The 14,723-nt window shown below is 33.3% G+C and overlaps 1 protein-coding gene across 2 annotated transcripts in view; it reads right to left on the bottom strand.

Annotated features, from left to right (window-relative positions):
- Positions 1-14,723, bottom strand: part of TPR (translocated promoter region, nuclear basket protein) — a 65,205-nt gene that overhangs the window by 18,948 nt on the left and 31,534 nt on the right. For both annotated transcript variants that reach the window (XM_061187520.1, XM_061187521.1), the window contains exons 26-38: positions 13,348-13,551; positions 13,063-13,247; positions 12,463-12,610; positions 10,707-10,844; positions 10,472-10,603; positions 7,069-7,199; positions 5,657-5,867; positions 4,578-4,721; positions 4,010-4,208; positions 2,824-3,029; positions 2,556-2,617; positions 1,658-1,866; positions 293-565 (exon numbers count right to left, since the gene is read on the bottom strand). In XM_061187520.1, the coding sequence (XP_061043503.1) occupies positions 293-565; positions 1,658-1,866; positions 2,556-2,617; positions 2,824-3,029; positions 4,010-4,208; positions 4,578-4,721; positions 5,657-5,867; positions 7,069-7,199; positions 10,472-10,603; positions 10,707-10,844; positions 12,463-12,610; positions 13,063-13,247; positions 13,348-13,551 (2,242 nt within the window). The remainder of the gene's footprint in view (positions 1-292; positions 566-1,657; positions 1,867-2,555; positions 2,618-2,823; positions 3,030-4,009; positions 4,209-4,577; positions 4,722-5,656; positions 5,868-7,068; positions 7,200-10,471; positions 10,604-10,706; positions 10,845-12,462; positions 12,611-13,062; positions 13,248-13,347; positions 13,552-14,723) is intronic.

The following is a 14,723-nucleotide window of genomic DNA, read 5'->3' as shown; positions in this document are numbered from 1 at the left end:
TTCAAACCTGTGTTGTTCAAGGGTCAACTGTACCTAAAATAAGTTTCAGGTTGTATCACCTTTAAAATTAGTCAAAAAATAACTGGAAAGGAAGAAAGATCTTAATGACAAAAACGAGTGACCTAAAATAGAATTCAGCAGTAAACATAAAATAAGATGTTAGGAATATCGTCATCCATTTTAATACCTGCTAGAAAACAAGTAGGTACAAAGAACATTCAAAATATGTATTATACTCAAGAAACTATAAATGCACAGGTCTACTCTAACCTCATTTTAAAATCAATCGTACCAGTGCCAAACACTGCTGTGGAAGTAGAAGGTCGCTCAACTGGTGAACTCTGAACCACCTCCACTATGTTTGGGGAAAGCTCTTGATTTGTAGGCTCAATCTGAGGATGACTCTGTTGAGTGGGTTGCACAAAAGCTGTAGCCTGTGTTTGTTGCTGAACAGTTAAAATGGGTTGAGGGATAGAAGGCTGGACGTTAGGACTAGTAGAACGAACAGATCCACTTGTGCTTCCGAAAACTGGAACATGTTCCACAGGCCCTTCTGATTGCATGGCTGAAAAATAATTAAAACATTTAATATATTAAGTTTTCTATTCTTACCAAAGCTGGAATTGTCCTTCCCTATTCTCTTACAGGTGACATTTTGCATAGTTATTTATGTACATACCTCTTCCACTCACTAGACAAAAAACACTGAGGGTAAAAGTAATGTATTATGCATTTTTGTATTGCCTATGTGACAGACATAGAGTGTGCAGTAAACTGTTGGCTGAATTAAATAAATAAACTGTTTTTGCATCTATTATTCTATGTAAATGATGACCAAATAAAATGATATTAAGAAACTCAAAGTCAAATTATAAGTTTTTATTAAGTATCATTTTGTTTTCAACTAATATAAAATGACTGTTAAATTTAATTGGTAATATATCTCATAATTATTTTACTGAATGTAGTTCAAATAAAATATTCTGTCCTTTCATAGCATATATGTATTTTATATATTTCTAAACACTTAATTTACTGAATTCTAACATTTGTTAAGACAAGAATCTAAGAAAATTGTATTTAGTAACTTTTACTGACACCTATCTTGGGGTTGGGTAAAGGGATTAAACAATGAGAAACAAATTCCCACCCTTGAGGAGCTCAATCTAGCGGAATAAAAAAACATGTATTCAACTGAATAAAATGTGGTTGTAATTGCTGTAATGAGTAAGAAAGTGACATGGGAAGAAAGTGCAGGAAGCAATTACAAGGTCAGACAGTTTATCAGGGAAGAAGTTGATGCTTGGGTTGAACCAGTGATTTAATATGGTTTTCTAAAGTGGATTTCATATCATCTTTCTTAGCTAATAGAGGTAAAAAAATTTGGTCCTGGAAAAGCATGCCATATACTTATAGGGGTGTATTTCCCTCCTTCTTTAGCTTCAAAACACAAAAAGCAAAAAGGAAGGGAGGGAGGAAATATGCTACATTAACAAGTATCCCAGGAGGCATACACCTGAAAATATTAAATGCCCACTTTTACATGATGTCTGACTTTAGCTTTAGTGGAAGCCTCATTTATCCTTGAAGTTACTGTCATCTTCTTGTAATAAATCTAAGTAAACAGTTCAATCAGACCTGTTATTATTTTACTTACCTTCTTGTGATTCCACTTGTGTAGTGGGCATCACTGTAGCTGTTGGGGTAGTAGTAGGATTTGTAACAGTTGCAGGTGTAACCATTGGGCGGATACTAGCCCTGGGTGTTGACTTATTCCCAGCCATAGCTGCAGCTGTCACTTTACTTGGAGTAGACACAACAGGAGTTGGCTTGATATTGGCTGTTGGTGGGTCTGATGTGCTGGCACTTACAGAGGGGAAAATGCAAGAATAATAAATCATAAAAGATTACTACAAATATTCCTTATAAAGTACATATACTCTATCAAAAGCAAAGCACATATGCTTCCTCAAGTGAATGTCTAAAAATTATGACCTTAATATGCATTCAGACCTTATTAACTCTGTTTTCCTAACACTGCTTTGGGTAGACTTTTGGCAGATTAGAAAAAAAATTAAAGAGACAGTTGAGTATAGTTCTACATTTTTTGTTCACTAAATATTACAAAACTCTTATTGAAGAGGTTTTGAACTTAAGCATTAAAAACTGTGCAGGAAATGTTCTGCAGTGGTGCATCCTGACAATGTAGAAAGTATTCAACTGTGCTCAGCCTTTTATCCTTGTATCATATAACATCACAGGGAACATCAGTAGCCTATCTTAGAAGTCAATCACAAACTAAAAGATGAAAGACACTTTCTCTGTCACAAAGCTCTACCTATCTGATAGGACTGAAAGTATACTGAAAACAAGAGTTCTGGAAGAAAAAATCTCAGCAACTACATGATGCAGTTTTGCACAGGATAAATGGCTCTTTAGTTACATATTTTTATAATACAGATTTTTTTCTCCCCAAAGATCACTAGATCCTTCCTGTATTTTAAAAGAAAAACAGGGAACAGACTGTAAACAGACTGTCAAAGAACAAAACTCACATTCCTCTTTCACCAGAAGTTGGAGCTGTTTTCAACGTGATCTGTCTCTGCTGTTCTGGGACCTATAAAAAGAAAACTATGGATTACTGTACCTATCCCACAAGAGTCCACTAAACAATGCCATCAAAATATTTTACTTGTTAATTCTCTCTATATACCTGGTTTAGTCAAAATTCAGTCTGACAAAGGCTCCTAAATCACCAGACATCTTCAAGTAAAATGCACAGGGCAAAAATGATTTGTCACTTAAACCAAATTAGCTAATTACCTTATTAGTAGGTTCTTGAGGCTCATCTCTCTGCTCAAGGTGTCTCTCTTGATGCTCCCTGAGTTCTCTTTCCAAGCGACTAATTCGACCTTCATACTGGGACTTAAGAGCAGTCATACGAACATCCAGTTCATCTTTCTGCTGATCTAAGGCTCCATTCCTTTGTTTAAGCTCCTCATTTTCTTTAGTTAGCTGATCTTTTACACCTACAGAAGTAACCACATGATTCTATTAATATCATAATCAAACACTGGAAATAAAATGCATTTATGTGCGTAATAAGTACTCAAAAGTCGTATCAGATTCTATTCCTGAACTTTAACATCCACAATAATTCTGATATACATCTCAATAAGTAAAGTTCTAAACCTATCTGTATTTGCTTTATTACTCCAATATAAAGTATACTCCAAAATAAAACATTTTACTTTTCCTAAGATCTCAAAAAGACAAAGGATCTACCATAAACTAGTCAGCAGGAGCCCTTTTATATGGCCTTTAATATTTTAATATATTAGGAATTATAAAATTTTCATTTCATATAACGTACAGCATATACTCAAGAATAATTAAGTAACTTCTTTTATGAAATAAGTTGCCAGGGGCACTATCTTAGAGATCGTTTAAAAAGCTGCATATAATAAAACTCAACTGATTTGGCATTTTATTTACCTACAAGCAGACTGGTAAGCAAGGTGCAGTAAGGCCCTGAGCGTTGTAGCACTGAGCTCCTCATAAATTTGACATGATATTCTCCCTGAAGGGCTAAAGGGGCCCTCCGTGAAGTGAGGCACAGAAAACTCACTTGGCTGGTAAGATCGAATGTTGTCTAGGAATTTACAGAAGGCTTCTGGACAGTATACTGTGGACCCAAAGGATCACCATCAAAAGGTAGTAACAGTTACACAGTAAAGCAGAAGGATGGCTGTACTCCCTATCTACTATCTACTACCAGTTAACAATTAAGAAAGATTTCATAAATAAATTAAGGACATCCTCATCACTTGAAAATTAAAATTGCTGTAATTTGTGTCTAATTAAATAAACCTAAATATCTAAAGCACACACGCACATACACAGAAATCACTTTATAGTATTTACTTTTCTTTCCTATTTAATTTTAAGCCTGTATCAAGTAACCAACTTTCACCATCAAGTTTAAATCTTAAAGTATACAGAAACTTACCAGCTAAATGTGCAATTTTTGATTTTGCTGCTACAATAGCCTTTCTTGTTTTTTCTTCCTTTTCAGTTATCTGCTGTCGGAGCTGCTCCTCCTGTGTGGTTCTATCTTGAAGGTCCTGACGAAGTCGTGAAAGTTCAGATTGAAGCTGCACAGCCTGTTCCTGGAGATTTCTTGCTTCCACCTCTTTTTCAGATAATGCCTTTTAAAGGAAGACAAAGTATTCACTATGTAATTCAACAAAATCAATATAACTGTATGCCCTACAGACTTAAAATGTAAAACTTATTAATTTGCTTATTTAGATTAAATGGAAGTATAAATATAAAATGGTGGTCAAACCAAGCAAGTGAATACTTAAAGATGATTAGGTATTATTTACATACATAAGTCATTCAAAGTAAAAGGATAAAATATATACCTTTCCATATAAGAGAAAGTACCAGTGTTTAACACATTTTTCTCTTTTCAAAATCCCTTTTTATGACTGAGTAAAATTCCATTGTACTTCTTTAGCTTTTCAACAAGAAAACAATTCCTTCAACACCTTCCACTACTCTTCCGCTCATACCTTCTGCAGATTCTCCACCTGACTCTCAAGTGATTTTGACTTTGTTTCAGCTTGATTAAGGGTTTCTTTGAGCTCCTGCATTTCCTGGACTGAGACATGCTGTTCCTGATGGTCTCCAGAAGACTGAGCTGAGGTCTCCATGACCTAAGATGACAAAGAGTAATAATATACTTGCACATTTATATTCAATAATTCTGCAAATTCATCTAAGAAAGTAATCATAAGTATGTAAAGAATTTTTAAGGGTATTCATAAATAAATCTTCTATGGAACAACTTTAATGTCCAAAAGTAAGCTATTAGTTAAACAGGTTAGGGCTTTCCATACCACCAGGTATTAACCAGCTAATCAAAATGATGATGCATTATTTGACATAGAATTATTTGGAAAAACAAATCACTCATATGTAAACGAAAGCATACTAAAGTGCTAACAATGGTTAACTGAGAGGTAAGAATTTTGAAATTTTTTCTTTATATGTTTTTTCATCTAACGTGCTAAATACACAATAAAGTCAATATACAAGTTCTTTACCACTGGGAATTAAAAACAAAATTCAGATCCAAAGTAAAACAAGGATTTAAAAATTCTTTTTGGTAGGTGGTTAACACAGACTACTTATTTAAAACTATAACACAACCTGATCAATTATAAAGAACTAGCATTTTTTGATATATACAATTTCAATCAGCAATGAGTTACAAGAACATAGTTTTGAAAAGGAGCAATATTTGAAACTGGGAAACTGAATTAAAATACCTAGCATTTACTACTATTTCTATATGAATTTATAGTTCATTTTGGGACATACTAAAGAGCAAATCTTAAACCAAATAAAGATATCACATGTAAGCTTACCCTTGTTTAGAATCTAAAAACCGATAATTAAAAAATATGAATAAGGTTTTTGTAAGTCATCCAAATATTTATATATATATCCAAATATATATCCATATATCCACCCATATATCCAAATATATATATAAAACTGTGTAAATTGTGTAGATCAAAACTGTGTATATCAAAAAATGATAATATATATATGAAGAATACATAAAAAGAAAACTGCTTCAAAATACCTTATCTTGTTGTGCTTTAAGTTCTTCATATTGAGTCTTGTACCTACGCCCAATTTTCTTGACTTGAGTAATAGTTTTAACTTTTTCTTGAATATCAATTATTTTGGCATCTAAGTCCTTCTGGATGCTTTCCTTTTCAGTTCTTACTTTATTTAAATCTTCCTTTAGACTCTGGATTAAGTTCTGGTTGTTAGTCAAAGATGCATTTGATCTAAGCAAAAAAAATGGGGTAAAGGAGAAAGACTAAATATTTGGAACTTTCCAAATTTTAAAATCCTTTAAGTTACATTTTTATTGTGTTGCTTTAGTCTGTTTTTTATTTAGAAAATTCTAAGAAAACCATACACACACTTCAAAAGATAATTGCTTAACTTATGAACCTGTGGTCCTTTAGAAAGATCTGATTTACTTATTATGTCATACGTGCCCATTTTAGAGATGAGAAAAACTGAGCTACAAATGGTCAAGTAACATGCACACTTTTACTCTGCATTGGTACACAGAGTTTAATCCACATCTGCCTGATAGCAAAATCTACACTCTTTCCACTCTACTGGGTGCTGAGTAAGTACATTAGGCTTTATAGGCCACATACAGTGTTTGTTACATGTTCCTCTTCCTCCTTTTCTACAACACTTAAAAAATGTAAAAATCATTCTTAGCTTCCAGCTGTACAAAAAAAGACCTGTGGATTATAGTCTGCCAACCCCTGTACTTTTATCATGAACCGAACTTGAAATCAGATGACCTGAATTCAGAACATGGGTTTAACTGCTACTAACCTTGTAAGCTTGGGTACCTTTCTGAATCTTAGCTTCCTCATTTTAAAATTAAGTAATATCTCTCCTACTTAAAATGCCAGACTACTGTTATGAAAAAAATAAGAGAATAAATATGACAAAAATTTGTAAGCTATCAAGTATCACATAAATAGGGGCTATGACAGGGACAAAGGACACTGAAGCTTAAAAGAGGTAAACCAGAAACATTAATTTTAATATTACATTTATCTTTAAAAGGCAATACTTCACTATAAGTTCATTTAAAAACTTTCTTTATTAAAAACTTTCAAAATAGATTCATGAATATATGTTAACCAAAAAAAAAAAAAGAAAAATCTACTTGCAAAAGTCATTTTGACTATTTAAAAAAGTTTGCTTTAGATTCATACCAACTATGTAGTTTTTTAAAAAGTAATAAAATATTGAGAAATAATGCATATATGAAGGCATAAAACTAAATTACTGCTTGCTTGGCTCTATAAAGTAATAAAAGGAAAGCCACATGTAAGGGCTCCAGCACTTTCCATTCTTTCTAAAATCAGGAAGCACCTAGGGGGTCATATAAAGAATAGAAACAAACTTCTTTAAGATTTCAAGAATTGTATACAACTTAAGGTTTCTTCCACATACCTTGCAATTTCAGCTTTAAGCCTTCCAATTTCTTCAGTCAATTGTTGAATACGCTTAGCATGAACTTCCTTTTCAGAAAGGAGCTTTCGATATTCTTCTGTATCTGGATCTTTCTGTTGACTCACTAGATGCTAGAACAGCAAAAATGTATAATATGGTTTTATAGGTTTTATGAAACTAATGTGCTATAATAAAATATCAGAGTATCTAATTGTGTTTACATTTGCTACTTGCATACATAATGATCAAGCACCAAACTACAAGAAAATAAGATCAAAGCTTTAGTTCCTTTGTTTAGCTAAGATGTTTAGCCAAAATGGAAGGGGAAAATAAAATGTCATTCACTATTATTTTTCATAGCTGCAAAGGAACATTTCAGAATCATTACAATGGAGCCAAAAAAGGAATCCAAAGAATCTACAAGCTTTTAATATTAATATTAAATACCTAATTTCATTAAAGTGACATATACAAGGGAAGAAAATGTCATAATGCATTACAATCTAAACAAAAATATGAAAATAATCCTAAATGTAATTGATTCCATTAACTAGGAAAGAAGGCATCATAATTTAACAGGAATGTATCCAGATTTGGGAAGATTATCCTCCTTTCTTGGTTTTTCAGATTGCTTGTTTGATTAAAAAAAAAGAATAAATGTGCTCTAAAATTCTATAGTCCTCTTCAGATATGAGTGGTTCCCTAGAGCATTTTCCAGGTGCTAGGTGCTGTGCGAACTGCTTCATTTATTGTTTAATTTTTGTAACATGAAGAGGGGTATTATGTCCTCATTTTCACAAATAAGGAAAATGGCTCAGAAAGGTTAATGTCCTCATTTTCACAAATCACATAACTAGTATGTGGTAAGGCCAATTCCCAACCTTTTGTTTGAATATAGAGCTAGCATTTCTTTCTTTTTTTTTTTAACATCTTTATTGAAGTATAATTGCTTTACAATAGTGTGTTAGTTTCTGCTTTAAAACAAAGTGAATCAGCTATACATATACATACATCCGCATATCTCCTCCCTCTTGCATCTCCCTCCCACCCTCCCTATCCCACCCCTCTAGGTGATCACAAAGCACCGAGCTGATCTCCCTGTGCTATACAGCTGCTTCCCACTAGCTATTGATTTTACATTTAGTAGTGTATATATGTCCATGCCACTCTCTCACTTCATCCCAGCTTACCCTTCCCTCTCCTTGTTTCCTCAAGTCCATTCTCTACGTCTGCGTCTTTATTTCTGTCCTGCCCCTAGGTTCTTCAGAACCATTTATATGTGTTAGCATACAGTATTTGTTTTTCTCTTTCTGACTTACTTCACTCTGTATTACAGACTCTAGGTCCATCCACCTCACTACAAATAACTCAATTTCGTTTCTTTTTATGGCTGAGTAATATTCCATTGTATATATGTGCCACATCTTCTTTATCCATTCATCTGTTGATGGACACTTAGGTTGCTTCCATGTCCTGGCTATTGTAAATAGAGCTGCAATGAACATTGTGGTACATGACTCTTTTTGAATTATGGTTTTCTCAGGGTATATGCCCAGTAGTGGGATTGCTGGGTCATATGGTAGTTCTATTTTTAGTTTCTTAAGGAATCTCCATACTGTTTTCCATAGTGGCTGTATCAATTTACATTCCCACCAACAGTGCGAGAGGGTTCCCTTTTCTCCACACCCTCTCCAGCATTTATTGTTTGTAGACTTTTTGATGAGGGCCATTCTGACTGGTGTGAGGTGATACCTCACTGTAGTTTTGATTTGCATTTCTCTAATCATTAGAGATGTTGAGCATCCTTTCATGTGTTTGTTGGCAATCTGTATATCTTCTTTGGAGAAATGTCTATTTAGGTCTTCTGCCCATTTTTGGATTAGGTTGTTATTTTTTGATAATTGAGCTGCGTGAGCTGCTTGTATATTTTGGAGATTAATCCTTTGTCAGTTGCTTCGTTTGCAAATATTTTCTCCCATTTTGAGGGTTGTCTTTTTGTCTTGTTTATGGTTTCCTTTGCTGTGCAAAAGCTTTTAAGTTTCATTAGGTCCCATTTGTTTATTTTTGTTTTTATTTCCATTTCTCTAGGAGGTGGGTCAAAAAGGATCTTGCTGTGATTTATGTCATAGAGTGTTCTGCCTGTATTTTCCTCTAAGAGTTTTATAGTGTCTGGCCTTATATTTAATCCATTAAATTTAATGGATTAAATATAAACCATCGGTCTTTATCCAATGGATTATATAATTATATATAATCCAATTAAATATAATCCAATGGTCTTTAATCCATTTTGAGTTTTTGTGTAAGGTGTTAGGGAGTGTTCTAATTTCATTCTTTTACATGTAGCTGTCCAGTTTTCCCAGCACCACTTATCGAAGAGACTGTCTTTTCTCCATTGTATATTCTTGCCTCCTTTATCAAAGATAAGGTGACCATATGTGCGTGGGTTTATCTCTGGGCTTTCTATCCTGTTCCATTGATCTATATTTCTGTTTTTGTGCCAGTACTATACTGTCTTGATTACTGTAGCTTTGTAGTATAGTCTGAAGTCCGGGAGCCTGATTCCTCCAGCTCCATTTTTCTCTCTCAAGATTTCTTTGGCTATTCCGGGCGTTTTGTGTTTCCATAAAAATTGTGAAATTTTTTGTTCTACTTCTGTGAAAAATGCCAGTGGTAGTTTGATAGGGATTGCATTGAATCTGTAGATTGCTTTGAGTAGTACAGTCATTTTCACAATGCTGACTCTTCCAGTCTAAGAACATGGTATATCTCTCTATCTGTTTGTAACATCTTTAATTTCTTTCATCAGTGTCTTATAGTTTTCTGCATACAGATCTTTTATCTCCTTAGGTAGGTTTATTCCTAGGTATTTTAGTCTTTTTGTTGCAGTGGTATATGGGAGTGTTTCCTTAATTTCTGTTTCAGATTTTTCATCATTAGTGTACAGGAATGCAAGAGATTTCTGTGCATTAATTTTGCATCCTGCTACTTTACTAAATTCATTGATTAGAGCTGGCGTTTCTAACCATACTATGCTATATAGTTTTGTCCCTCCTAAAAAGGTAGCAGTCAGTGAACAAGTCTTCTTAAAGTGATTCAGTAAACTACATAAATCCATTTTTCACGTACCAAAGCATTTTAGAGATAAAGCAAAAGCCGAAATTTGGAATCCAAGTAAATAAATTAGCTGTTTTTAAAAATATACAAAACGTAACCAAAACTTTAAAAACTGAGTTATAAGTTTAATGCCTGTCACATATGTACAGATTACACGTTAGACTTTTACTGATAAACACATAATACTTTCCACTAGCTCATCAAACATTTTTATCCCCTTAAATTTTACCCTATTATTTTAAATCAACATGTTTCCATATTTTGGAATGGGTTTAACTGCACTTACCTGGTTACGTGCTTTCCAACGTTTGACATCTTCTTCTAATAACTTCTTCTCTGCTTGCAACATACCGCTTTTCTCACTCAGCTCAGCATTTGCTTCTTGTAAGGGTAAAATATCTAACTCCAGTTTCCTCACCTGAAAATAGTTCCAGTATTTTTTTTTAATACCTGATGTGAGAATTTATTTAAAATACTATTAAAAATAATGTGCCTCTACTCTTCATTAGTAAGTTACAAACCTTGGCTTGCATCTGTTGTAGATCCTGTTCTAGCCTTTCCTTTTCTTCCCTCAGAATCTTATTGGTCTCCATAACTACATTCATTGTTTCGGTTTTCTTCATCAGTTCCTCATGCTGGGCCATTGTTTTTGCAGTTACCTATAGATTTCAAACATGTATACAGCAACATATAACAATAGATTAAGACCTACCTTTTCCTACCAGTTCTAATCTTTCCTACAAAAGTAAAAAGGATTTAAATGTCAACTTTTAAAACAAATTCTTAGAAGTCTTACATGTTTTTCTGTGATTCATGCTAATTACAGAGTTTAAACAAATACTAGAAATTAAAAGATGAAAGTAAAAAGATACTACAAATCCTGCTGACAAATAGTTTTTACATTAGGTAAGAACATCAATCCAGATCTCTTTCTGTATCTATTCTTTTTCTTGCTACACTGAATTAAATAGTTCTAAAACAATGTTATTTTGATCCTCAGTTTTTTCCCCCTTTTTCAGAAACTCTTTTTCATTTCACTCAGTTGTTTCATCACTTTGGTTCTGAGCAATTTTACTGAATATTTGTTCATTTGTGAAGAACTTTTCTTCTGTTCTCATTGAGTATAATTATCCATCTTTTGCACACGTTACTTTATTCCTTCACCATTTTTAAATCTATGGTTCATGACTGCCATGCTACACTGTTCATCTTTGGTAGGCATTCTATTATTTTTGATATAATGTATGTTACTTCTTGACTCTCCTCTGACTGTATGTAAGAGTTGGTTGAGCTGGGCATTTTCTAGTATTATTTGCCTTTCTACAGCCCAAAGGAACAGCAAAGAAAGCAGAAGAGACTGAGAGAATATACAATCTTTGTTAGAAACCCCGATTCTGCTCTTTTCCTCCAAGTGTTAACTCCATTGAATTAGAGGGTCTGTTTATTATTTCCATAATGAGATATGTTTGAATTTGGGTTGTTTTCTCAATAGGATATAACTCTGGAATTTTAAATTTCTGTCTGAAAATGTAAATCCCATACATCTAATTGTTCAATTATTCACTTTCCCTTGTTTCAATGGTTTCTCTCTAGCAGCCACTCCAACTATCAGTTAAAAGAAGATCAATGATTCAAGGTCTTAATTTCCTTCCTTCCAGATGTGGAGTTATACTACTGCATATTCTCAGAATGAGGTTATGCAATAGTAAGCCTTTGGGTGGTAGTGTGGACTAAGGAGTTAATAAGCTTATGCTGTGATCCCATATTCACTAAGCATCTTTTCTTCTCCTTTGGTCAATTGTTTTGACTACATTTTGCACCTCTGATGAGAAAGGAATATTCTGTAGCAGTTTCAACCTACCTTTTTTTCTAGAATGACTATCAATCTATAATGAAAACTACAGTAATAAATTAAGATAACTGAAATTTATTAAGCACTCACTGTGCACCAGACATGATTCTAAATGCTTCATGTGCACTAACTCAATCCTCACTATTATTATCACCCCAATATTACAGACAAGGAAGTTTAAGAGCAAGGAAGTTAAACAATGTAGCCAAGGCACACATCTCATGGTGTGAAGCTAGAATTTGAAACCAGTCAGTCTGGTTACCATTAGTCTCTCACCACTGTATTGTGCCAGTGTTTAATAATGTTTAATGAATTTACGCATTTAAAAAGAATGCTTATTTCAAACTAAATTTTATGTTATTAGAAACTGAAATGAGCTCATCTCTTGATTTAACAAGTGCTTTCTTAAAGCTTAGGATACATACCTGAACTTTCTCCCTTTCAGCATTTAGACTATCCTGCAGTTCCTGCAGCTCTCTTTCTAAAAGTTCAACCCTTTGCCGATAGCGCAGACTCTCAACCTGAGCCACTTCAAACCTAGTTTCAGCAATTTCTTTTTCTCGTCGTATAAATCTACAAGAATATGTAAGATTTTATTTGAATAGAAAAATGCCAACAACATGACATTTCAAAACTTGGATAATTTTTAAGATGACAAAAATCATTCACTTTAAAAACTATTTTTATACAATGTTTTCATTAAAAAATAATGGGAGATATATTTTATTTCAGACAGTGGCTTCTATCTTTAAAATAATCCGAAAGGCATTTAATTTTCTAAAGAACCCACTCAAGTTCTTACTATTAGATTCAACTTGAACTAATTTATTTAAATTGGCATATGTCTAAATGTCAAAAGTGATCACTAATTGGGTGATAGTGGGTTTGTTGACTAATAAGAGACAAAATGAGCTTTATACCTAAATATCATATAACTCCCACTTGTCTAATTTATACATTTATAGTGTCACTTCATAATTGTTGTTAACTACAGAAGTAAAGCATTAAGAATATATTGGATTTACCTGAGAATTTCTAAAATTTGTTCTTGAGATTTTCCTTCTTCACTGAGAGATACATTCAATGGACCTTGTACACCTTCCTTCATAGAGGCAATGACTTTGTCACTTAATTTTTCAATCTGATCATGAAGTAATCTGTTTTGTTTTTCTAGATCTTCACAGCGAGACACACTCTTGGAAACTTCATCCTATAAGCCAAGAGTCTATCATAATAGATTTTCCAATGTACATTAAAAAAAAACAAAACTTTCAATTCTCCAAACATTCGATTATGATGTACAATAATACCTTTAACATTCTCTCTCTTTCCTCCCAAGATGCTTTACACTCCAACAACTGTGATTCGGCTTTCTGGGCTGTTTCTTCCAAGTGCTGACGCACTGACATCATTTTGGAAACCTGTTCCTTGGCAGCTTGTAGAGCTTCAACATCAGCAGCATGTAGCATCAATTCTCTCTCATACTTATTCTGAGCTTCCACAGCTATTTTAGCCTGAAAGGAATTATTTCCCCATCGACATAGATGATTAAAAACCCATAAAGCTAGTCTTTGAAAAGACGCACAATTGTATTATTTAAAGTAATAAAAGTGAAGACAATCTCTAAATGTACCAAAATAGGAGAATGATTAAAAATCACACTGTAGTGGGAAGCAGCAGCACAGCACAGGGAGATCAGCTCGGTGCTTTGTGACCACTTAGAGGGGTGGGATAGGGAGGGTGGGTGGGAGGGAGGGAGACGCAAGAGGGAAGAGATATGGGGACATATGTATATGTATAACTGATTCACTTTGTTATAAAGCAGAAACTAACACACCATTGTAAAGCAATTATACTCCAATAAAGATGTTAAAAAATTAAAAAAAAAAATCACACTGTATCTATTTAATGAAATGTTAAACATCTGTTCAAAATGAAACTTAAGAAGATGATATAGTAACTCGGAACAGTCTTTATGAAAAAAAGACTAAATATAACTGAGTTACATAAAATACATATATACACACAAAGTGAATGAAGGGAAATGAAAATAATCTATTTGAATACTGAATTATGGATACATTCTTTGATTCTAATTTCCAATGTTATGCTGTTTGGCAATAAGCCAAAGACAATTCATTTTTGTCTAATTTACCTTCAATTTGAAGCACTTTCCCCTGTATTCCATTTTTAAAGTAATCCTGATATATATACATGTTATGTATATAAGCACTATGTAACCAATAAACAATAGTAACCCAATGAATAGCTATTAATATACCACCAAACATAAAAATGAGAACGTTTCCAATATCCTTACATGTCTTTCTTTCCCATTCTACCATTTCAATAATCCCCATTTTCCTGAATTGTTTTACCATTTCTTGTTCATAAAAAATTATAAAAAGCAGTATCACATATATGTGTGTGCATGTTGTATGTATACTTAAATAATGTGGTTTTGTACTTTTAAAGCTTATAAACAGTGGTGTATAGAAATCTGTGTAAGCTCAGTAATGCATTAAAAAGGTATTAAAATTGTTTTGTTGAGAAAAGTATCTCTATCTTGCCTGTAGTACAGCTTTACAACCAGAATTAGTGAAGGACTACAATAGTGAAAGAATGTTTTCAAGTGAAAGGAAGTACACATTTAATCTCCTACTCCTATTTTTCTATATTTTTCCCA

This window comes from Eubalaena glacialis, chromosome 3 (genome assembly GCF_028564815.1).
Source record: "Eubalaena glacialis isolate mEubGla1 chromosome 3, mEubGla1.1.hap2.+ XY, whole genome shotgun sequence".
In the NCBI taxonomy this organism is placed as follows: Eukaryota; Metazoa; Chordata; class Mammalia; order Artiodactyla; family Balaenidae; genus Eubalaena; species Eubalaena glacialis.
This window is presented reverse-complemented; position numbering and strand designations above follow the sequence as displayed.